This window comes from Microtus ochrogaster, chromosome 19 (assembly GCF_000317375.1).
Source record: "Microtus ochrogaster isolate Prairie Vole_2 chromosome 19, MicOch1.0, whole genome shotgun sequence".
Taxonomy (NCBI): Eukaryota; Metazoa; Chordata; class Mammalia; order Rodentia; family Cricetidae; genus Microtus; species Microtus ochrogaster.
In genome coordinates this window covers 64,770,657-64,794,855 of record NC_022021.1, presented here as the reverse complement: position 1 = coordinate 64,794,855, position 24,199 = coordinate 64,770,657, and the positions used below count along the sequence as shown (strand labels likewise).

The 24,199-nt window shown below is 45.2% G+C and overlaps 1 protein-coding gene, 1 long non-coding RNA gene and 1 other non-coding gene across 4 annotated transcripts in view; 2 read left to right on the top strand and 1 right to left on the bottom strand.

The window, feature by feature from the left end:
- Nucleotides 1-10: 10 nt before the first annotated feature.
- Nucleotides 11-18,951, bottom strand: Ccl28 (C-C motif chemokine ligand 28). 2 transcript variants are annotated; one of them, XR_003377792.1, is made up of 3 exons: nucleotides 12,328-12,405; nucleotides 5,134-5,260; nucleotides 11-1,090 (listed from the first exon to the last, which is right to left on the bottom strand). XR_003377792.1 is itself a non-coding variant. In XM_005356838.3 (3 exons), exons 1-3 carry the CDS (start codon nucleotides 18,949-18,951, stop codon nucleotides 919-921), a joined length of 363 nt encoding a protein of 120 aa, XP_005356895.1. In that variant the 3' UTR covers nucleotides 11-918. The 2 variants fall into 2 exon arrangements, 1 of the variants encoding a protein (XP_005356895.1); XM_005356838.3 differs by lacking the exon at nucleotides 12,328-12,405 and adding an exon at nucleotides 18,888-18,951.
- On the top strand, nucleotides 6,715-6,846 carry LOC113457195. Its single transcript, XR_003377818.1, has one exon. It is a non-coding gene; the product is annotated as a small nucleolar RNA SNORA41 (small nucleolar RNA).
- Nucleotides 12,504-24,199, top strand: part of LOC113457167 — a 14,117-nt gene continuing 2,421 nt past the window's right edge. Inside the window, exons 1-2 of the long non-coding RNA XR_003377793.1 lie at nucleotides 12,504-12,598; nucleotides 15,027-15,159. This is a non-coding gene — a long non-coding RNA (uncharacterized LOC113457167). The remainder of the gene's footprint in view (nucleotides 12,599-15,026; nucleotides 15,160-24,199) is intronic.

Here is a 24,199-nt window from a genome sequence, read left to right as displayed (position 1 = left end):
AAACGGCTAGTGTAATTATTTAGGAAAATGTGTTTATTCTTGGGTGATAATTCGAGAAAGAACTTGGAGCTGAAGTATTGCTATGGTTTGAGTGTGTTCTCCAGATATTTATGTATTGGAACTTGATCCTTAAATCTCTATGTTGTTGGCATCTGGAGATGGGCCTTTAAATTTAACCTTAGTTGAGGTTAAATGAGGCTGCCTGGGTGTAGTCTCCCTGATGTGGCTGTATAAGAAAAGGGGAGGATCCAGTTAGCACACTGGGCTGTCTTGCCACATGTCACATTAAGTTCATTGTAAAGGTCTTCCCAGATGCTGACCAGCTAGTGTCAAGTTCTCGGGCTTTCCCACCTCAGAAACCTGAGCCAAATAAACTTGTACTCTTTAGAAGTTACCTAATCAGAAATACTTCAGTAACAGGAAATGGGCTAGACAAAGGTCAGGCTTGCAGCTTTGCAGATGGTTTAGTGAAGAACCCCTTCCATGTATATACAGTGCACACAAGTACACAGAAGAGAGAGAGAATGTTCACAGTGACTAATGCAGGTGGCAGGTGTATACAGAATCCTTGTACCAATCCTTCAGCTCCTCGGTAGGACCAGAGAACTTCAATTTAAAAGTTAGGAGAATTCTATCAATATTATCCCTTTAAATTTTGTGTATAAAGATGAATTTTATGTTTTCAGTTAAGTATATCATTGGTTACCTGTGCACATTTTTGTTTGATCTTTGCTTTCGGTGCCAAGGGTTGACCCTCAAAGCTGCATAACCATTGAACTTAACATTCTCACCCGCAACCATCCTTTAGCAAAACAAAACACCATGGGGTGTCTGTAAGGAAGATTCAGGGAGCAAATTTATGACCAACTATGGACCGGTTCACTTGTGGCGTTATCCCCGTAGGGTCTTGTGTCTGTTTTAACCCGGAGCTTTGTGGCTCCGTGACCCGTGCTTCCTCGGGGTGTGACTCTTCCTGTCGCTCTTACGGCAGGGGTTTCCTTTGCCAGTCTTCACCTGTGAGGCTCTCATCCAGCGCCTCAACATATGATTGTGTGGGCTGATGCAAATCCTTCTGCGTTTAACATGGAGGCTGCCAAGAAAAGGAGAAAAAAATATGTTCATGGAAATTACAAGTACAAGCCAGGTGTGGTGGCGCATACCTTTAACTCCAGCACTCGGGAGGCAGAGGCAGGTGGATCTCTTGAGTTTGAAGCCAGCCTGGTCTACAGAGGGAGTTCTAGGACGGCCAGGGCTACACAGAGAAACCCTGCCTCCAAAACAAACAAAAACCAAAGAATTACACCTATATAAAGAACGGGTAACTTGCAGACAGCCCCCACTTTTGGACACCGCATTCTTAGGGACGTCAAGTGGAACACCAGGAGGATGTCTGTTGTCCTCAGTGTCAGTCGAGTGTTAAACTGGGGAGGAGGGAAAGGGGAGGCTGGATGAAGAGGAGGAGAAAGGAGGAAAACATAGTAACAAACTCAGGGAAAACAATTCTCTTCCCACTTCAAACTTCATCCAACAAAACCAATTCATCCTTCCTGCCCTTCGCAGGCACATCCTTGTCCGGATCCCCTTGTCTGGACCCCCTTGTCGGGACCCCCTTGTTTGGACCCCCTTGTCTGGACCCCTTTGTCTGGACCCCCTTGTCTGGACCCCCTTGGTTGACCATCCTCTTTCTTCTCTTCATATGCCTCTTTGGGTACTTATTTTCCTTATGTCTTTTGTCTGAGCACTTGTCTCACTTCTCCTACCGAAGAAACACTCTATCTTGATGGAGGAAGAGTTGAGACAATTTTGAAAAGCCCCTATTACAATAGGAATGCAGTAACTCATTACAGACCTAAAGTCAAATTTGGCCAATAGAAAAATCTACTAAAATATTTTGGTGTCCAATAAAATTTAACATAATGTAGTTCTAATTACAATTCAGAATTTGTTTTTATTTTTAGGGGGTGGCCCCCACAATTTGGCGTAACTAGAGGAGTTTCTCTTTTTAAAAATTATGTGACTTTTAGTTCTCCATTAGGTGCCAGGCAGATCTGGTGAAATGTGGCAAATCCTGCTGTTTCTACATGTATAATATAGCTGTGTCCTGATAAACTAAAACCCTCAAGCCTGATAGTCACGGGGAGATGAAGGGAGGGGCGGGGAACAGGTTGCTATTTCTCTCAAGAGAAACCATTATCAGATAATGTGTGGAATCTACAGAGGAGGCGACCGTGGAAACGCGTGGGTGGGCTTTAGCGTAGGAAAGTCAGATTGTGGAGGAAAATCAATCCGAAAGGAGTGGACATCCTAATAGAAGACTTTATATTCTCCAACTGCCTCACATAGAGGGGACTTAGCAATCAGTGCTGATTGTCGGCAGCCAGTTAGTTGCTTTGCTCTTGTGGGAGAAAACGTCTAGCATGGCTGGGCTAGAAAAAGTAAAACCCTAGCTACAGCTCCTTCCTATCCACCCAAAGGAGAGAGAGATGCTCTCCCCGAGAAGCCATAGGAGGCAAAACCGTGTAGGAGCTAAAGGAAGAGGCAACAACCACCCCATGGAAGCCTGTTTCATGGCCGGCCCTGGCAGGGCTCAGAGTTGAATACAATTCTCGACGGTGTTCGGAATCCTCAGGAGCAGGACATGCTGAACCCCAGCTGGCTCCTAATTGCCCTTGCACTCGGGTTGAGGCAACACTGAGAAAGGAAGTAGGTAGCATCCTCCATCCTCCCTCAGACACCCCAGTTTCATAATCCCTAACAGTACCACCAGCTCACCCCACTGTGAATTTCTAGATCAGAAACCAGGGAGGCCTCCTGATTCTTCACCCAGGAAGGGTACCGGTACATATAGTCCAATGGACAACAGTGTGGTGGCCTGTGCCTTCAATCCCAGCACTCTGTGAGTTCAAGGTCAGCCTGATTCACAGAGTTCCTGAATGCCAGGACTACTTAGACAGACAGACCCTGCCTCAAAAGAAAAAAAAAATACAGTGAGTGTGAGCTGTGGTCCTCCCCAGTGAGTGTGGGCTGTGGTCCTCTCCAGTGAGTGTGGGCTGTGGTCCTTCTGTGGAGACTATATCTGGGATTGCTCCCTGAAGTTTATTTCTCCCCCCTCTTCCTCGGAGCATCACTACAAAACTACTTCTGAGAAATCCTAACTTCCTGACCCACTCCATGGGGTGGGGTTGTGAGGTGGACAACAATAACAAACAGAGATTTCTGTTTAAGAGATAATCTCCGTGAAGTACAAGAAACCTGTGCCTCTCCTAAAGATAACAGCTTTTCATTGTGTTTCCGGAAGTTCCTTAATGAAGTCTGGGTAGAGGGCTGGGAACAAGCAAACTGCTGTCTCGGGCATGGAGAAAGTACAATGATCATTTATTTATAGGGTCAGAAACAAAGGACTTATATCCAGGCAGAAAATAGAGTGGAAGAGTCTAGTGAGATCATTGATAATTTAATTTCTATGAATTAAATAATTAATTGTAGTTTATAGTGTACGCTGCTTGGGTGTGGCATTTATAATACAAGCGATGCTTTCTGCATTTCTGGTCTCAAATCGCAAAGCCTTTTTATGCAGTCATGGTTAAATGACTACATTTTGGACAAACCCAGGTATGCTTCTGTAGTAAAATCATTTGAAAATAAGACTTCTTAGGTTGAGTATTAGAAAACACAACAGAGAGGCTCTGTAACCACTGAAAGATCCAAAAATCTAATCTTTTCCCAAACGTTGACAGACTTTATTGTGGGGGAGATTCCCTCCTGGGACCCCACTCTCTTAAATAAAAAAGTACATAGAAAAGAAGGGATTTAGAACCCTTTGTACAATATCTACATCCTGGGTCTCTGTTGTACCCTCAGTCCACAGAACAGTTCTCAGTACATAATCACTAACTAATAGATACTTTAATAGAATAAAAGTGTCTCGGGAGCTTGGGCATAGGCACTGACGTTATTCTAAAGTCCAAAGGAAAGACTGCCAAAAGGCTCCTTAGCACCACCCAGGGCGTAGGTAGTGTTAAGCTCAGCACTCCAGGGGAAAACATTGTTTTTGTTGAGGTAGGCTACCACCACGTGACCCAGACTGACCTTGAACTGGTGACCCCTCTGCTTCAGCCTCCTGACTGCTAAGATTACTGGCTATACAGTCCACTGTTCCTTTTGAATGACCTTGGAAGAAATAGTGTTCTTTTTTTTTTTTTTTTTGAGACAGGGTTTCTCTGTGGCTTCGGAGCCTGTCCTGGAACTAGCTCTGTAGACCAGGCTGGTCTCGAACTCACAGAGATCCGCCTGCCTCTGCCTCCCGAGTGCTGGGATTAAAGGCGTGCGCCACCATCGCCTGGCAGAAATAGTGTTTTTAAGCAAGAGAGCTGTGTGAGAATCCAATCTACCATTTGCCAGCAATACTACAGCAGATGAACGCTGTAACCTTGTCCACTTCCGTATGGCAGGGAAATAAATTATGCCTTCCTCTTAGACTGCTGTTGTTGACCTACAGTGCTTACCCTGAGGTGTAGTGGAAGGGGTGGGAAGGCCAGGGGGTTGCGTGTGAACCAACACTCCAGAATCAAAAGCAGACAAGGGTATTTGCAAGTGGATTGCTTGCAGTGCTGTAACAAGTGCAGGCATTGCCAGTTTGTTTTTCAGATTATAATTCCTGTTGAATTCAGAGAGTAAAAGTGTCAGCAACCTTCTTCTGCCTGGGGAAAGTTACAGTTTAAAGTGGTGACAAGCTGGAGAGTTGGCTCAGAGCTTAAGAGCACTGGCTGCCCTTTCAGAGGTCTTGAGTTCAACTGCCGCAACTATACGGTGGCTCACAACCATCTGTAGTGAGATCTGGTGCCCTCTTCTGGCCTGCAGGCATACATGCAGGCAGTACACAATAAATACAAAATCAGTAAGTAAATAAATCTTTTCTTTTAGAAAAAGCTGAAGGTCGAGCACAGGACTCAGGGCATACAGAGGGATTGTGTGTTTACCCCAGGTACCCTGGCGCCCAAAAGACAGGAGAGTTACTCTCCCTACCCTTGTTTGAGTGCTGTGTTGGTTGTGCGTCAGGTAAAGCATTAGCGCCTGTTCCCCAAGGGGATCATCAGCCTTCGGTTTGACACGTCCTCGCTGAACAACACTCACATGACGGCAGCCAAGTCACAGTCCCCGTCGGCTCTCTGGATGCTGCAGGCGTTCACTCTCTCCAGAAGCCTTCTGGAGACGTGGTGGGAAACCTCAGTGCAGCAGCTGGAAGCGATGGGGAGTATGGCTGCAGGAAAGCGGAGGATGCAACATTAGTCTGCAGAATGCCCACTTGCCCTCACCCTAAAGGTTCCAGAGAAACACTGTAAGCCCACTCAAGCAAGCACTTCTTGGTGGCGTCATGAGTACAAAGACAGCATGTGACTCGACCTTCTAGAACTTAAACTGTATTATGAGGAAGAAAATGTAAATCTAGGCAAGGGGATAAAACGGGTGAAAGATACGAAAAGCTGCAGCCGGCGACGATGAAGCTGCAGCCGGCAACGATGACCTGTGGGAGATGGAGGCTGGAGAGGGTGGAGTTAGTGATGGCCCCGTGCAGTTAGTTCATTTTGAAAAAGAGAGGCCTCATGGGCCTCAGGTGAAGGCTTGAAGTTTGCTGTTAGAAAGACTTGGCTCGCCTACAGAGTGTGAGGTCACCGATTTAGTCCCCAGCACCACCACCGCCAGCAAGAAGCATGGTGGCACACAAGTGTGTGTGATCCTAGCACTCAGGAACAAGAGGTGAGAAGGCTATCCTAGTTTGGGGTCAGCCTGGGCTACATGGTGAGATTCTGTCTAAAAATCAGAACAACATAAAAACAAAATTAAAAAAAAATGGAGACAAAAGCACACGACACAGTTAGGGTGTGTTTTCTGATCTGAGTAAGCTAGGAAGGCCAGTGCTGGCAGATACAACTCAGGAGATGATGAACTGACATCCCTAGATCCTCAAATGACAGTCTGAGGAGGCTTAGCTTTTGTGGAGAGGGGATCACTGTTGGATAAAGATTGAAGAAAATCCATCTTGTAGTGATAATGAAGGAGGATGAAGTGGCGGGGGATGACTGGAGCAGTAGGTGACATTGAAGTGAGCTGACGCTGTCAAGAGATGAGACGTCAAAGACAGCCCAAATACGTTACAATAGCTGCAAATTCCTCCACGCCACACGCAGTATTTCCCACGCTTTCCGTTTCACCAGCTGAATAGTGGACACAAGACTCACAATGAGCGGCGATGCAGGTGGCAGTGTCACAAGAGAAGGGAGCTTCTGAAGGAATCAGCGACTGGATGGAACAGTGGAAGTGGCTGCCTTTGGGCTAAGGGAAGAGCTGTGTGTCCATCTCTAACCCACGGAAGTGCCAGGTCTATTCGCAGCTTTGGGGGAAGGAAAGTGACTGACTACGAAATTTCAAATGTGTGACTACTTTCTAGGCATCAAAACTTTGTCACCAGTCATTGGTTTTACCCACTTGCTCATTTGATCATCAAATAAAATACTTTTGTTGGGCTGGAGAGATGGCTCAGAGGTTAAGAGCACTGACTATACTTACAGAGGTCCTGAGTTCAATTCCCAGCAACCACATGGTGACTCACAGCCATCTATAATGAGATCTGGTGCCCTCTTCTGGCATGCAAGCATACATGGAAGGAATGTTGTAAATATAACAAATAAATAAGTCTTAAAAAAAATACTTTTGGTCCACAGCTACTGGCCTGCAGCTGATCTTACGGTGGCAGTTGTAGCATTCCTCTGTGGGATAGAAACTGTTGCACAGTTTCATGCCTCTTTCTTAGCCACATAGAAAGAGGGATGTGCGTGACAGACAGGAGGTGGGTTTTGTGTGTTTTTCCGTAAGAAGATGGACCTAGAGCAAAGGTGTTCAGTTGAGTAAGGGTAATGCATTTTTAAATCTTTTCCAGAGCCTGCGGTTGTTGCCAAGTCTTCCATCTTACTGGATGTGAAGCCCTGGGACGATGAGACAGACATGGCAAAGTTAGAGGAGTGTGTCAGAAGCATTCAGGCAGACGGCTTGGTGTGGGGCTCTTCCAAATTGGTTCCAGTGGGATATGGAATTAAAAAGCTTCAAATACAGTGTGTGGTTTAAGATGATAAGGTTGGAACAGATATGCTGGAGGAGCAGATTACTGCTTTTGAGGACTACGTACAATCCATGGATGTGTCTGCTTTTAACAAAATCTAAAATCACTGTCCAGTCAGTGCACTTGAATAAACGCTAGGAAAAAAAAAGAAAGAAAACTTTTGTTTTTTAGCACTTAGATGGTTTCCAACATAATTTTAGCTGACGGGAGATGCAAACATAAGTGAAATCGTGTGTCCCTCTACTCAAGACCTGTAGTAATAGCTATTTGGAACTAAATGCTTCGGACACAATCCCACTGGCCCGGGTAATGATGCTTCTCGGAGTTGGTTCTGGGGATCAAACTCAGGTTGTCAGTCTTGGTGGCAAGCAACTGAACCATCTTGCTGGCCCTATTTCTGGAATTCTGTCCTTCAAACAATCATACAAGTTATAAGGGCAAGGTGCATAGTCATTCACTATGACCAAACTTTTGAGTTCATCTAAAGCAAAAAAAAAAAAAAATTTCAATTAAGAAAAAAAATGCAGGGCTGGAGAGATGGCTCAGAGGTTAAGAGCACTGACTGCTCTTCCAGAGATCCTGAGTTCAATTCCCAGCAACCACATGGTAGCTCTCAGCCATCTATAATGAGATCTGGTGCCCTGTTCTGGCATGCAAGCATATATGGAAGAAATGTTGTATACATGATAAATAAATTTTTTTTAAAAAGAAAAAAATGCATACTCACAAAAGGTTAATTTATTGGGAATATATATGTATACATATCATATATGCACATACTATAAGAGTACTTAAACATATAAACCAAATAGTGACAGCCAGAAGAGAGAAACAGATAGCAATACCAGTGTGCAGGGTGGGAATAAAAAGTCACAAGGAAACCCGCGAGTTGAGGAATATGAGTTACCCAAGCGCTGATATCGACTCAAGGCGTAGCTTTAAATCGGAAAGATACCCAGGACCTATAGGTGTTCCAAAAAACTGAGCTACACTTCTCATGTAAAAATGTAGGACTAGTTCAGCTGGAGACTTCTTCATCTGGGAGATCAACTAATTAAAAGGCCATAATCCGCTAAGCATTTAGCATATGTTAGTAGTTAGGACCAACGATGCCTTGACATGATCCAAAATACAAAAGACCAGAAAGAACTTTGGTGAAGAATGTGAACGGGGTAGATTGAATGAAGGGCAGTGCTAAGATTCTGCTGGATAACACTGCCCCCTAGAGGCTCTCTTAAGCAAAGACCTGTCAGCATGTCTCTTATAAAACACTCCACTACTTTGATTTCAGTTACGTAAGAGAGATTTAGAGGTACCAAGCAGGTTGAAGAAGAGTTACACTTGAAACTGCTAGTGGGAAACAAGGAAGAAAGACATCAAGACCCAGGCATAGACAACGAGTTTCTGAATATTGCTCCTAGCTCAAGGAACAACAGCAAGGATTGGCAGATTGGATCACACCAAACTCATAAACTTCTGCACAGCCAAAGAAAACAATGAAGAAGCCAGATGGTGGTGGCGCACGCCTTTAATCCCAGCATTCGAGAGGCAGAGGGAGGCGGATCTCTGTGAGTTCGAGGCCAGTCTGCTCTACAAGAGTTAGTTCCAGGACAGGCCTCAAAGCTACAGAGAAACTCTGTCTCGAAAAACCAAAACAAACAAAAAACAACAAACAAACAAACAAAACCCCAAACAAACAAAAAAGAAAACAATGAAGAGACAGGTGTCAGAGTTGGAACAGGTCTTTGCCAGCTCTTCAGAATCAGAATGTATACAGAACTGAAAGAAACCAGGCCTTTCAAAAGAATAAATAACCCTATCAACAAATGGGCAAATGAACCCATATTAGACGATTTCCAAATGAAACAATAAAACTAATTCATACACATATGGAAACAATTTTCAGCGTCTTTAGCTACAGGGGAAATACAAATTGGGAGTACAATGAGATTACTTTTCATGGCAGTCAAAGTGATAGTCATCAAAACAACAAACAAACAAAAAAAACGCAACCAAGCCAAAGCAAAATGAAAAGCAATGAATACTGGTAAAGATACAAAGAAAGGGATCTGCTACATGGTTGAGATTGCAAATTAGCACAGCAACAGTAAAAAAAAAAAATCAGCATGGAGGTTTCTCAAAAATTAAAAATGGAACCACTGTGTGATGCCTAAAGAGACTGAAGTCAGTATACCACAGAAATACTCATACACCCGTTTTTATTATGGAACTATTTACAATACCCAAGTTACGGATCAGCAAAGATACTCCCAGTGATGAAAGAGCGCGTCTCCTACAGGCTCAGGAATTTGGACACTTGGTACCCAGTGGGTGGCGCTGTTTGGAAGAGGTTGTAAAGCCTTTAGGAAGTGGAGCTTTGCTAGCGGAGGAGGTATCCCTGAGGGGGCGGTTTGAGAGAGTTGCCTCCGTTTTAGGTAGGCAGTGGAAGATGTGATCTCTCAGCTTCCTGCTCTGACTGCCCGCTGCCATGGTTTCCTTGCCATTACGGATTCCTTCACTGGGACGGTTAACGAACTCTTTCTTCTATAAGTTGGTCTGCATCAGTACGGTAACTAATACAGTGCACGTCAACGGATAAGGGAGGAAAATGATAGGAATGGAAAAGGGGCTTGCCAAGATTGCTCAGTGGGTGAAGGAACTGACCAGCCTGATGGTCTGAGCCTGATCTATGGGAACCACAGGGTGCGAGGAGAGAGCTAACTCCTGAAGGTTGTTCTCTGACCCCTACATGCATGTCCCATGTCCCATGTGCACCCTTCCATCCCCCCGTACAAAGCGATAAATGTGATAACATTTTTAAAAAAGGGTAGAAGGGGTCTCTAGGAATGTGGAAGGGGGAGCGAGGAGGAGAAAGTAGAAAATGGTAATAGAGGGGTTGAATCAATGAAAGTACACTATATACGTGTATGCAAGGGTAATGAAATGCTAATAAAAGGTGGAATTACAAGTCAATTATTTTGCAACTACATTTTTTTTTTTTTTACTTAGATGACACAGTTACTTTGTGGAGGAAGCTGACACTAGATGAAAGAGATTAATCTACCCTAAAGATTGCCCGAATGCCGTTAGTGAAAGAGGCCAGGAATATCACGGGACATAACTTTTCTTTCCAATCATAGATTACACAAAGACAGATCTGTCTGATGGAGGTAGCATCCCTCCGAAGAGAACTAGATGACAACTGGAAATTCTAGAGAAGTCTGGCCGCACAGGCGTGTAAAGCAGTCTGCACTTATGAACGAAATCCGATTGAAGCGTAAACTAGCCAGAGGCAGTGAACAACCAGCCGGCTCCAGCTTCACCCACAACCGGTCCTACAGGTGCCAGGTTGAATTGGAAAGGACATGGCGTAACAGATCCACATCAGAATGTCCTTTCAAAAGTGATTGGTGAGATGGATGAGTGCCGTTTCCTGCTGTCAAGAGAAGCAGACACTGAGGTCAGTCACCAGAAGCTTCTTACACGGAGGAAGAACGGCAGGCTACTCCTACTCCGTGCGTGGGCAGAGAAGTCTGGGGTGAATGTTAGGATAGAATAGCAGCAGTCTACCCCGAAGGCAGGGCAGCTCATGACGTGGATGGATGACCCTTGGGTCCTCTTTTAGGCTTCCCTACCTTGATGCTATCACATGTAAAAAAATGAAGAGGGCTAAACACTCACACTCATATAGCCGCCAATCAAAGTTTATCAATTACAGCCCATTTCCACGACCACGCTCGGTCTTGTTTTGGAGCAGTCTGCTTCCATTATTTCGTTATAGCAAGCAAGACTGCAATGAACGCCCGCCTGAGCGCGCCCGCCAGAGTGACAGACTAGTCACTATGCACGAGGCATTGGTTTAATTGACCTTCACGGCAACTATAAGCAAAAGGAACTGTCTGTATTCAGCCCCATTTAGCAAATGCGCAACTAATGTGCAGGAAAAGTACATAATGTTCCCTAAGTCAAAGGACCCGGAAACAGTTTATACCTTTATTGTCTGACATTATCTTTGGGAGACTTGAGTTTTAAGGCTATAGTCATGCTGATGATGCACTGGGCAGCTTTCTCTGGTTTTAAATTCTGAATTCTTAGAAAAAGTTTCCATAAGGATTATTTGTTCCTTCAGTTTTTTGGTAAAATCTCCAGGCACTGGGGGCTTGGGTCCAAAGGAAAGAAGTTTCACTCTGATTTATTTTATAGTGATTGGATACTTACATTTTTAAATTATTCACTGAAGGGCTGGGGTTGAAGTAGCTCAGGGGTGGACCACTTGCCTGGCTATGTGCGTAAGGCCTAGGTCCATTCTCCAGTACTGTTTCCAAAACAAAAAGCTTCTTGAAAGTTTGCTAAGAAATTGTTCTTCTTATCCACAATTTGAAATTCTTTATTACAAAGTTTTATAGTTATCTTACTGTGCTTGTACTTACTATAATAATAATAATAATATAAATAAATACGAAAGGACACTAGCTCACTAGAGCACGTGGCTCTGGCAAACCCTGCCCTTCTCTCCCCTTCCCTCTGCGTTGCTAAAAACCTACATTTCTAAAGCTAGCCACGAAGGTCTATTCTCTTATTTGGCCACTTCCTTCTCCTGATTCTGATTACCAAGATCCAACTATCAAAGTATTAAACTCCAGCAATCAAAAGCCCCCTTTGGTTCGCCCAATCAACACACCCCCATCAAAATATACCATGACATCCTCTGGTCATGGTATATATTCATTCTGACACAGACCTCACCTTTTTTCTCTTCTTAAAAATTGAACACCCGCAAGGTCATTTGCTGCTGTTTGTTTTCTGTCTGAGTCAGAAAGCAGCCACTTTAACTTTTCTTCCCTGTGTAATAAAGAATCTGTGAAAGCAGGTGTTTGGGTGTGATTTGTGCCTAATTCTGGGACCGAGAGGCAGCCCCCATTGTTTGGGGGGGTTTCCTTCAGTATAATAATTTTTAAAAGTCTTATGATTGCATACTGTGTTCAAAGAGCGATCCCTATGCAAAATAACAAACATTTATAACTTTTATAAATATTTATAAACTTATTTTGCTTAGAAATTAAAGGATTAAAAACTCATGAATTAAAGTGGAAATCACAAAACAAAGAAGTACAAAATAATACTATTTCTCACGGATAGGATAGAGTTAAGTCTAGATGTGGTGTTTTCATTTAAAACACACAGAGAAAAAAATTGGAGGTCTCACGAACCTGGAAAATTTAAGTCTCTGGAAGCCGGAAAGCACGCCGTGGCGTCGCTTTACGGCTGTCGTGCCGGGTTCGCTTCCGTCGTGCCGCTCATGTCCCTGCTGTCGGCCGTGCTGCTGGTGACTCCGAGCCGGGTGGCAGCAACTAGAAGCGGTGTCTGTCAGTGTGTTACTGTGGGGACACCCTGCTCTCTTGCAGTCTCTCCTAACACCAGCTTGTGCGTCCTAGAGACGGAACCCCTGCCACCGGCCTCTGCTAGCCCCTGGTCTGGCAGGTGAGATGGGGTGCGCATGCGCATCCTTCTGTTTCCTAGATGGCCCAGGCCAGCCCCAAGGCTGCCTTCCCCATCGCGGATCTGTTTGAGGATGTCGTAATTTTCGAAATCAACCAGGAGTAGTATTTTTCACATTGCCAGGGAAACAGTGTAATTACAGTCGTATTTAAGTGCATTAAAATGGAATTTTTGAAACTGACTAATAAAATACACACTTAAGTATATTAACCTTGCTCTTCCAGCATTCCACTTGCCTCTCCTGGTCTGTACCCAGTGTGTGGCTTTTGATGAAATTATTTCAGATTCTTGTATTCCTATCTCCATTACAGCTTTTTGCTGAAGTCTTTTTTTTAATATTAACGTTGCTACACTAATCTTTTGTTCAGTATTTGTTAAATACATTTTTCAATTTACCTTTTCAATTTACCTTAGTTCCGTTTAAGTGAGGAATGCTGGGTATTGAGTACCCACCTATCCATGCTAAGCATATCATACTTGGGAACTATACCCGGCCCTCGTCTTCAATCTTATTTTTAGTTTTTTTAGAGACAGGGACTCACTGTGTAGTCCAGGCTGGCGTCTAACTCATTGAGATCAGCCCACTTCTGCCTCCTGATTGGACAAGGTGCAGAGAATGAGACTTTAGAACCCTCAGCCCTAAATGGTACATCTTCATCAAACTCCTCAAGGCTCAGCGATCTATTTGGAAGAGGAGGTAGAAAGAGATTGTAGGAGCCAAAGATGATGGTGGCGCCAAGGAAACAGTGTCTTCCAGCCCACAGGACTGGATGTACTTTTCACCTCACAGAGACTGTGGCAGCAGGAACTGGGCCTGCACAGGTCCAAGCCAGAGAGGGTCCCAGGGCCGAGAGGGGCAGTGAACTGACTTCCACCCCCAACCAAGAAGCTACTGCAACGATGCCCACTGACAAAGGAAAAATTGGTTTTTCCAATGAAGTCTCACTGGTTTATTAACCACACTTCAGGGTAGGCCCTGTTCTAGGAGTGGCTGGCCAACACAAAATGAACTCAATGCTATTTCTGTAGTCATTTTTGTCTCGTTTTGCTTTGGGCATTTTTTTTTGTCTTATTTGATCTTCTGCTTTGCTTTTGTGTGTGTGTTAGAACCCAGGGCCTCCTGCGGGCTAAATGCTGTTCACTCAGTTGTATCCTAATCCCATGTTTTTTCAATTGATTTTAAAGATCAACAAGAGGGGCCAGTGAATTAGCTCAGTGAGTGAAATGCTTGTCACACAAATCTGACAACCTGAGTTAAATCCCAGAACCCACATAAAAATGGAAGGAAAAAAATTACTCTGCAGGGTTGTCCTCTGACTTCCACATGGACATATGATGGAAGGTCTGCCCCATTCCATTATAGATAAACACACCAATCATTTTTTTTAAAAAGTCTAAAAATAGAAAAACCTGTGGGAAGGAAAGGAGGAGAGTCAGCAATTGCTGAGTGTCTACTCTTTGCCAAACACCATGCACGTGATCTCATTTAACCATGAGGATAACTAAGAGAAATATTATTCTATAGAAAAAGAAATGAGTTATGAGAGACAAAGAAATTTCCCTAGTTCATGTTTAGAGCTCTTAATCTTGTAATGCAAAATCCACACATCCCCGTATGTCAGCGTTTCTCAGACTGGGTTTCCTAGACCTCTGGAAAAGTCCAATAGAGGCTTTCCCCGCAACCATGAACTTTCCGAAGAGCCAACGTATTAGTCGAGTGACCTTCTAGCCAGTGTGCTCTGGTCTTCCAGAAGGCCATCTTAGCAGAGGACTTTGAGGACATTGGATGTGTCATGGTAATGCGGTTAGCAAGTGTGGTACTATCTTTATTGCCCCAGGACCATCAGAAAATAACCAATTGGACTTCTCAATGCAGTCACACTGAGGGAAGGCCAAGTTCCTTCTGTCAGTGAGGTTCAAGCAGAAACAGGAGAAGAGCAAACACTTGTCAGCCCACCTGGCAGGGCATGTGTCAGACCCATACTCAAGCCGCCTCCGTCAAGGGGGGCAGTTCTGCTCACAATAGTGATTTCACTTTCGGTCAAACTTGATTAACATCAACATATTGAAACCATCTCGACTTTGTAGTCATGCTTTTTAATTTTAGCATTGTAATTGTAGAAGTTGTTGATAATTACACAGTTATTCTTGATTTTGTTTATACGAGAAGGAACAATAAGACCATTTAAACACTGAGAACGAAGAGGGTGCTTCCCTTCAAAGGAACCTACACATGACTCATGTTGGAGAAGACTGCCATTATATTACACTGTTTCCTTAACATAGAAAACAATGTTAAAAAAAACCACCTGTAACCACATTACAGATACAGCCACTCTTAGGACCCAAAATATAACAGTTCATCGATGATCTAGGATTGAGGAACTACATAAATATGTTTTGATTACAGGGTATACCCGATGACAACCTGAAGGAAGCAGGTTACCATTACATCATGAACCTCTGCTGTGAAAGAGTCCTACCTGGAAGAGCGACTTTCCAAACACAAACACATACTGGGAATCCCTCCTACAAATGCTTTGGTAAGATCATTTCTTAGCATCAAGTGTATAACAAGTATCTGTGCGATTCAGGAGCCATCATGATGGTTGTGAGAAAGTAGGCCGCTCACAGATAACTTAGGACCCACAGATTAAGCAAAATCTTACAACCTGCATCTTTTGAATACAAATGAAACCTGAGTTAAAGTATAATTAAGACGGCCTGGGGCCTGAGAGATAGAGCTCAGTGGGTAAAGGCATTTTCTGCCAAGGTTGATCTGAGTGTAAGCCCAGGATTCACAAGGTAGGAGAAAACTGAGACCTATAAACTTTCCTCTGACCTCCACATGGTTCCACGGAGGCCCCTGCCAAACATAGATTAAAATGTGATGTACACACACACACACGTAAGTGAAGCCAACCATGGACTCTGGATTTGAACAATCTGGCTCAGGGTCACTGGATGGCAGACAATGCTCATGGACTCAACAATGAGTCTCTGAAGCCAGCAGTCACATTGACAGATGTAGGGTGTGCTCTGCCTCTGGACAGAGTCCAAGGTTTTGGTCACGGATAACATCCCCTGCTTCCTGAATGATTTGGAACACTTTGGAAATGCCAGTTACTGAAGCATCACGTTGAGATAATGATTTAAGATGCCATTAAGATAATGGGACAGCATTGTCCCTGAAAGAACAAAATGTGTTTCCTGGTCTCAGATTGGCACAGGCCACTTCCTTGTACCTCTCTCCAGTCTGCTGCAATGGCCAAGGCCACCTGCCATCTCTTCTACCCTGCTGTGTCTTCCTCACCTCCCTATTTGGCTCTCTACCACCATCTTGGATCCAGAATCATTACCATAGGTCACCCTCCCTCAAATGGAAACTTACTGAAAAAGACCTGGCATTGGGCCTTCTTAGTTCCACAACTGTTCTTGGCCCCACTTCCATGAATTTTAACTCAGTATCTTTCTTCAAGACAGGGTTTCTTTGTGTAGCCCTGGCTGTCCTGGAACTAGCTCTGTAGACCAGGCTGGCTTAGAACTCACAGAGATCCACCTGCTTCTGTCTCTTAGAGCTGAGATGAAAGGCAGGGGCCACCACTGCCTGGCTATTTTTAGAGGTTTTTTTTTTTGTTGTTGTTGTTTTTTATTTATTTTTATTTTATTTATTTATTTATTTATTTATTAAAGATTTCTGTCTCTTCCCCGCCACCGCCTCCCATTCCCCCCCCACAAGTCCCCCCCCCTCAGCCCAAAGAGCAACCAGGGTTCCCTGCCCTGCGGGAAGTCCAAGGAACCCCCACCCCCATCCAGGTCCAGTAAGTTGAGCATCCAAACTGCCCAGGCTCCCACAAAACCAGCACGTGCAGTAGGATCAGAAACCCACCGCCACCATTCCTGAGTTCCCAGCAGTCCCCACCGTCCGCCACGTTCAGAGAGTCCGGCCCTATCCCAGGCCCCCTCAGACCCAGGCCAGCTGGCCCCTGCGAGCTCCCAACAGAACATCCCCACCGTCTCAGTGCGTGGGTGCACCCCCTGCGGTCCTGAGTTCCTTGCTCGTGCTCTCTCTCCTTCTGGTCCTGATTTGGACCTTGAGATTTATGTCCGGTGATCCAATGTGGGTCTCTGTCTCTGTCTCCTTTCATCGCCTGATGAAGGTTAATATTTAAAATGTGTTTTGCATGAGTTGTGTTTATGCCCATGTGCATGCAATGCCTGAAGAAGCCCGAAGAGGGCACCAGATCTCCTGGATCTGGAGTTACAGACAGTTGTGAGCAGCCACGTAGGTGCTGGGAATGGAACCCAGTTCTCTGCAAGGGCAGCCAGTACTCTTAACGACTGACCCATCTCTCCACTCCACCGCACATACAATATCACTTATTTTAAATGGCGGAAGTTGGGGTTTGTCAGACAGAGTGGTGGTTTCCCTGTTCCAAACAGACTCCAGTAAGGGCCACACGCTGGGAATCTCAATTTTCTGATTATCACCAGCAGACATGCTCTTCTCCGTAGCTGTTTGTCCCTTACCCCTCTCTTCCAGGACCCGGCCTCTGTGAAGTTTGGTGCTGCAAGGCAGAGCTGTCCTCATTCTTGGCCATTCTGCCCTTCCCTTTCCCTGAAGGAGGACTGCTGGGGGTGGGGGTGTATGTGCAGCTGGAAACAGATCTGGTAGCTGGAAGCTTCATTGCAAAGCTCTGCATGAAATCTTATTGGGTAGAGTTGTAGATGGTGGGTGTCACACCTGAGCCAGTAAATGGAGAGTCCCTGCAAGTCCTGCAGGCGCAAGGGTGAGCTTCTCTGGAGAGATATTGTGAAATAAATGAAAAGCTTCCTTCTCTATCTTGTTAATAGAAATGGAAGAGGGAGCCAAGTATTTCCTCTTCTGGTTCACTTGCGCCAAGTACCTTGCTGGACTCCACTGAAGACCTTAAGCAAATGCTGACAGGAAGGACACTGTTAGTAGGACACAGATCACCCCAGGAGAGGGACAGCTGCCACCAGCTGCAGCCCAGGCCAAAGAACCACCGTTGCCAAGTCTGAGGGTTTTTTTTTTTTTTTTTCTGTTCAGGGCCTTGAACCCAAGGCCATATGCTTGCTTGGAGGACTCTCTGAGCTACACCCCCAGCCTCCAACTCTCACTTCTAAGAGAAGCTCTAAATCCTGTGTGTGTGTGTGTGTGTGTGTGTGTAAACAAAGGTGTGATTGTGAAATTTGCTTTGAAATGTTGTCGTGAGCACTTAAAACGCGGACTAGACAAAGTTTATACTCCATCTCTGCTCTGCAAACTCTGTTTAGGATGTAGCTTAAGAAAAGATAACTGGAAGGGCCCCATCATCCGTAACTTTCTAGGCATCAAGGGCTTCTTTCTTCTTTTTCTTTGGGGGTAGGATATTAATGCTCTATTTATAATCTATCTCCCGGGAGATATTCCACTTAAACTGTCTATGGCCAATATTAGTGTTGTGGTTCATTTGCTTACATATTCCAGGCGTTAAGTGCTAGCACGATGTGGTGGCTCTTGTCCAGAATCCCAGCATTTGGGAGGCTGAAGCAGAAGGGCTGCCTTGCCTCTGAGGCTAGTCTGCGAGGTATCGTGGATTCTAGGCCGGCCAGGGCTGCCGAGTGAGACGCTGTAGATTAGCGGTAGAGGAGATGTTCTTAAATGTGGTAGTGGCTGCTGCTGGAGTGGGTGCCTTCAGTCCAAATGCAGTTGCGATCCGCATAGTTAACCACCAACGCAGAAGTTAAATTCTCTTCAGAACACTTTGCACGGCTCAGTCTTCTCCATCACGCTCCCCTTTCTACGGGCTAGACTGAAGTTCGGTACCCACAAGCTCAAGAAACCCGGAGCTTACCTGCCAACACTGTTTTTTTTTCCGCTAGGGAAAAAAATGCATACACCACACAGAGACACAAATGTACACACATTTGCACGCAGAAACATGTATACACACAATTATACACGCAGAATCCAGCTGTCTGAGGCATTTGGATGGAGAACAATGGCTCTGCCCAGCTTCTAGCCGGGAAAAGCGAGTGTTCTGCCACCAGAAAGTCGCACCTGCACGGAAGGCTTCATCTCCGACAGTGGATTCATATTCCCGGGGAAACGAGTTCCTCCCCAAATCCCTGATCTTAAACCCGTGCCGTTCTCCAGATGATCAAAGAGTAACAGAAAAGTCTCATCCGAAGACAGAGACTCCTACAGCACCAACTCCCCCCCCCCCACTCACCCTGGAGCCCCAGGCCACTGGTGCCTCCAACTCACCTTCTGAGGTCCGAAGAGCCACACACACAGCCGCAGCCACGAGGGTAAGCTTTGCCTGCTGCATTCCCGCCTGAGCCACTGAGTCTGGCAGTGACTGGAGCAAGGCTGTGGGATAAGGAAGTGAATGTAAAGGTGTCCTTGGGTGCCCAGTTGAAGTAGGCCAGGTAGCCCCGCCCCCGGAGGTTCTCAGTTTCTTTAATGCCAGATTCCAGCAGGCTGTTAATCCCCTGCCTGGGAGGTCCTAGAATCAGAGGTGTCATCAGCTCGGACCTCATTTGAGCCAAAACACAATGGAAATGCCTGTGTCCAGGTGGGTCTAAGAGGCTTCCAACATCAAACAGGACGCCAGATGGGAAGAGGTTGGCATCCCACAATCCTTTGTGAAGGTGTACCTTTGGGTACCACTCAAAGACTCCATCACCTCCCAACAGCAACCCCCTGGGAACTAGGGTTTTAATCACAGTCCCTGGAAGGATGCTCAGCTTCAGACCACAGAAAGAGGTTTCAGAAGTTTTTTTATTATTTAAATGAAGCCATGGACGAGAAGATCAGGAATGGAGTGGTATTAGGGCACAGGACGAAGCTGGAGGGCAGAGAGTGAGAAGGTATTTGAGGGAGGACACTGAGGACATAAAATAATGTGTGTCTTTGTGCTTTCTACTGTGAAACATCCCTTAGGCTAGGAAGCTCCAGCTGTAAACTTCTACAGATTCATTTCTTGGTTAGGAAAAATCAGATAGTTCAAAGAGAAGTGAGGTGACCCGGATGGGCCAGGAGGGGGATTATGCTTTAGGAAGGAAGTCAGGAACAGAAAGGCAAAGGCCGGGAGTTCTTGTATATGGAAGCTGGGTGTGGAAATCCACAGTAACAGGTGGTCTCCAGAGTCTGAGGAGGGTTGGGGTCAGATGGAGAAGGATGGGTACCAGGCTAGAGGGTGCAGCTGAAGAGGAGAAGTAATGTTTGATGTTTCGTAACACGAAGCATAACTAATTAACATAGTTTATTTTTTTTAAAGATTTATTTATTTAATATGCATACAATGTTCTGTCTGTATGTATGTTTGCAGGCCCAAAGAGGGCACCAGATCTCATTACAGATGGTTGTGAGCCACCATATAGTTGCTGGGAATTGAACTCAGGACCTCTGGAAGAGTCAGTGCTCCTAACCTCTGAGCCATAACATAGTTTCTGTGCAAGGATTTGGGTCTGAGCAGTTACGGGTGTGCACAACTGACTGAAATGAGTATTCCTGCATGTTTACTTGGAAGTGTCACCCCAGCCCCTGGCATCCCTATATCCAAAGAGTCTGGAATGTTTGGGTGAAAAGTTCCATCCCAGGTCCCCTCCCCTGGGAGTTGCCTTAGTCCAAACTCCACCTCAGAGAAAGCCCGCCAATCTGTGACCCCCTCCTCAGAGATGTTCAAGACCTACACTCCTACAGAGTTTTTAAACTGCCCGCTAGAGTACAAACACGTGGTTTTTCATTCTTCCTTTCCCATCTCCTCTCAGAGGGCTTGGAAGGACACCTGGGAGCATTAGAATCCATTAAACCTGGGCTTTTTCCAATTTGGTTTAATTTGGTCTGATTTGGAGAGGTTTATTGGGACACAAAAACTTTTCATTGTGTGATTTTCTTGATTATTTTAGCTGCTGAATATTCAGATCACTTGGATGTGTTCTTTTTCTGGTGTGTATTATTACTAAAACAATCTTGTTGCTGGGAAGCCAACTGGCAGCCTTGTCCATGCTAGTCAAGCACTCCATTACTGAGCTATACTCCCATCTCCAGTAATGCTTATTATGACCATAGCAGTGCGGTGGTGGTCACTCTTGTAATCTGTGTCCACGCATCCCAATGTTTTCTTAAGTAAGTTCTTAGGAATGATTTCTCTAGGGCATGGGAGGTGTCTAGTAAGCTAAGATGCTTTCCACACAAGGGTGAGGACTTGAGTTTGGATCTCAGAACCCAGATCCAGGCAGAATTTGACAGTACACATCTGTATTCAGAGTACTTCCACTGCGAGATGGAGGGGGAGCCAGGAAAACCCTCAGAGACTCGAGGGCCAGCTAGCCCGGTGTGCACAGGAATGAACAATATACCTGTCTCGGCCATGTGGAGGGTAGGACTAACACACCCGAGGTAGTCTTCTGGCTCCGTTCATGTCTGTAAACAGAAACATGAACACACACACGCAAACACTTTTTAAAAAGGCATAATAAGCCGGGTGATGGTGGCGCACGCCTTTAATCCCAGCACTCGGGAGGCAGAGGCAGGCGGATCTCTGTGAGTTCGAGACCAGCCTGGTCTACAAGAGCTAGTTCCAGGACAGGCTCCAAAACCACAGAGAAACCCTGTCTCGAAAAACAAAAAAAAAAATAAAATAAAATAAAAAAAATAAAAAGGCATAATAATTCTAAAAATGTATGCCCCTCTGAATCACTTTTAATATAAATCCCCACTTCTCTCATGGCCTGCAAACATCTCTGCTCAACCTTTCTTCCTGCTCAGGAAGGGAAGGGCGTGTGAACATGCTCCTCACTATACCACATGGCTAGCTCGGTGAGCAACAAATGATGGGTTCTCATTGTTTGCTGAACGGATAATAATCTGGATAACTAAGACGAGCAGGTCATCGGTGCACGGGGAAAACCACACTAGTGGGTCTGAACGGTTTTCAGTCCGTACCTTTGACCTCTTCTCAGTACTTGCTGTTGTGCCGGGAAGAATGCTTTAAAATTTGTTACTCTGCGGGGATTATCTTCTCTATTATAGTAAAACAAAAAAATATGAACTAGAGGAGGACTAAGGATCTAGAGGTTGAATCAGGGCCAGGGGGCATGGGCGGTGTGCTGTGTGAGAATTCGGGACACCGTATTCTCTAGGAACAATATTGGTCCTTTTCCAGCTAACGCATCTCGTGGTTTATGCTTTAATGAAATGTGTGATAGGCATGGGCATATAAAATGCCAAAGCAAACAGGGAAGCACAGAGGACAAAGTTTGAGCCCGAAACAGTAAGAAGGGAGTTTCCCTTGGGCTGAATTCCTGGTTAACACTATAGTTCCCTGACTGGCAGGAATACTTATGTTTCCAGATCCCTGAACACTCTGAATTCTTCCCTATGTCACCATGCTCTGTTTTATTCTGATGTTGAGGCACAGGAGTCAGGTGACTCATGGGGTTCGCCGACAAGCCGGGAGGGAGGCAGAGGGCATAGCGGTACTGACAGCTAGCAGAAAGAAAAACAAAGCAGGAACAACCAAGTTAGTTGTTTTTATTATTGCTATTATTATTATTTTTTTAATATTTATTTATTTATTATGTATACAATATCCTGTCTGTATGCCTGAAGGCCAGATGAGGGTGCCAGACATCTTTACAGATGGTTGTGAGCCACCATGTGGTTGGTGGGAATTGAACTCAGGACCTTTGGAAGAGCAGGCAATGCTCTTAACCACTGAGCCATCTCTCCAGCCCTATTGCTATTATTATTATTATTATTATTATTATTATTATTATTATTATTATTATTATTTTATTGCTTTAAAAAATACCAATCCAAATTCCCACTCCTTTCCCTCCTCCCACTCCCTCCTCCCTCCAGTCCTAAGAGAGGACAAGGCACCCTGCCCTGTGGCAAGTCCAAGGCTCTCCCTACTACATCTAGGTTGAGCAAGGTATACATCCAAAGAGAATAGGATTCCAGAAAGCCATTATATGCAGTAGAGACAAATCCCAGTGTCACTCTCATTGGCCCCTCAGTCTGCCCCAACTGTCAACCACATTCAGAGTGACTAGTTTGATCCCATGCTCGTTCACTCCCAGTCCAGTTGGAGTTGGTGAGCTCCCATTAGCTCAGGCACATTGTCTCAGTGGGTGAACCCCTCATGGTCTCGACTTCCTTGCTCATATTCTCCCCCCTTCCACTCTTCAACTGGACCTTGGGAGCTCAATCTAGTGCTCCGATGTGGGTCTCTGCCTCTGTTTCCATCTGTTGTTGGGTGAAGGTTCTATGGTGATATTTAAGATAATCAGTCTGCCTACACGGCAAGGCAAGTTCGGGCACCCTCTCCTCTATTGCTTAGGGTCTTAGCTGGGGTCATCCTTGTGGATTCCTGGGAATATTTCTAGGGCCAGGTTTCTTGCTAACCCCATAATGGCTCCCTCAATCAAGATATCTCGTTCCTTGCTCTCATCTCTGTCCTTCCTCCATCTCGACTATCCCGTTCCCTCAAGCTCTCCTCAACCCTCCCCCAAGTTGGTTGTTAACTATCTCGTAGACTATAACTGAAGACAGTAAAGGATGGCACACTTCCTGGAATGTAAAGTGCTTGTGTGAACTTCACACGCCAGCCTGGGACCCGCGGCAGAGACGTCAGTTTTGACATCAGAGGAAACGGGCTCCTTCCTTGACTTTGAAACAGGTGATTACCCATGTGTAAAAGGAAGAAGTCGAAGTATTAAGTTCTGATGTATTACATATTTAAAGAAGTGTGGATTTTCTTTAAAGTTGTAGAACAGAGAAACTCTTTTCACATAAAACAAGATGCAGGAGCCATTAAGGAAATAAAACATTTTACCCATTTAGCGGGGTGGAGAGGCGGCTCAGTTAAGAGCACTTGCCGCTCTTGCAGAGGACCTGAGCTTGGTTTCCAGAATCCACATGGCAGTGCTGAGCCATCTGTAACTCTAGGCAAGGGATTCTATTCCCCCTTCTTGCCTCCTCAGGCACCAGGTACATACGTGATGCTGACCAACACTCACACATTAAATAAAAAATTGGCTATTCAAAAATACCAAATCCCTTTGTTGGGGCTCCCCGACCCTAAAGTAAAGGAGGGTCTCAAAGTCACCTCAGCCCCTATTTCTGTTGCCTGATGTCTGCCTTATTCTCCAGTGAAACAAGTCATGGGCTCCAGAGTTGCCCTTTTCTGAGGCAGGCTGCAGAGACGAGACCCTTCACCAAAGCCAGCCACCATACTTGAAATCCCTGCCGTTCCCCACCTTCCCTCTCGGCTCCATCAGAAGGGTCCTGCCCCACCTCGGCAGTCACACAGAAGTCTAGAAGAATCTGAAAGCCTCGCCCTTGCAGGGTTCTCCCCTGCGTAGTTAGCATAGACACACTCCTTTTGTGACTCACACTCCCTTTGTATAATCACAGCTTTTCATAACCACGCTGTTTTGAAGGTAGGCATAGAAACGAAGGGTTTACTCCAGGTCTGAGGTCTTCAGTGTGGACGCTCTTCTGCTTCTGAAACTGTCCAATAATTGTCTTGTTTCTCCTATTGAAATGTTGTTGTATTTTTTTTTTTT

Coding starts and splice junctions, on each gene's coding strand:
- Ccl28 (XM_005356838.3), bottom strand. CDS start 18,951: ATGCAGCAGGCAAAGCTTACCCTCGTGGCTGCGGCTGTGTGTGTGGCT. Junction 5,261..18,887: donor GGCTCTTCGGACCTCAGAAG/GTGAGTTGGAGG, acceptor GCTTTCCTGCAG/CCATACTCCCCATCGCTTCC. Junction 1,091..5,133: donor TGTGACTTGGCTGCCGTCAT/GTGAGTGTTGTT, acceptor TTTTCTTGGCAG/CCTCCATGTTAAACGCAGAA.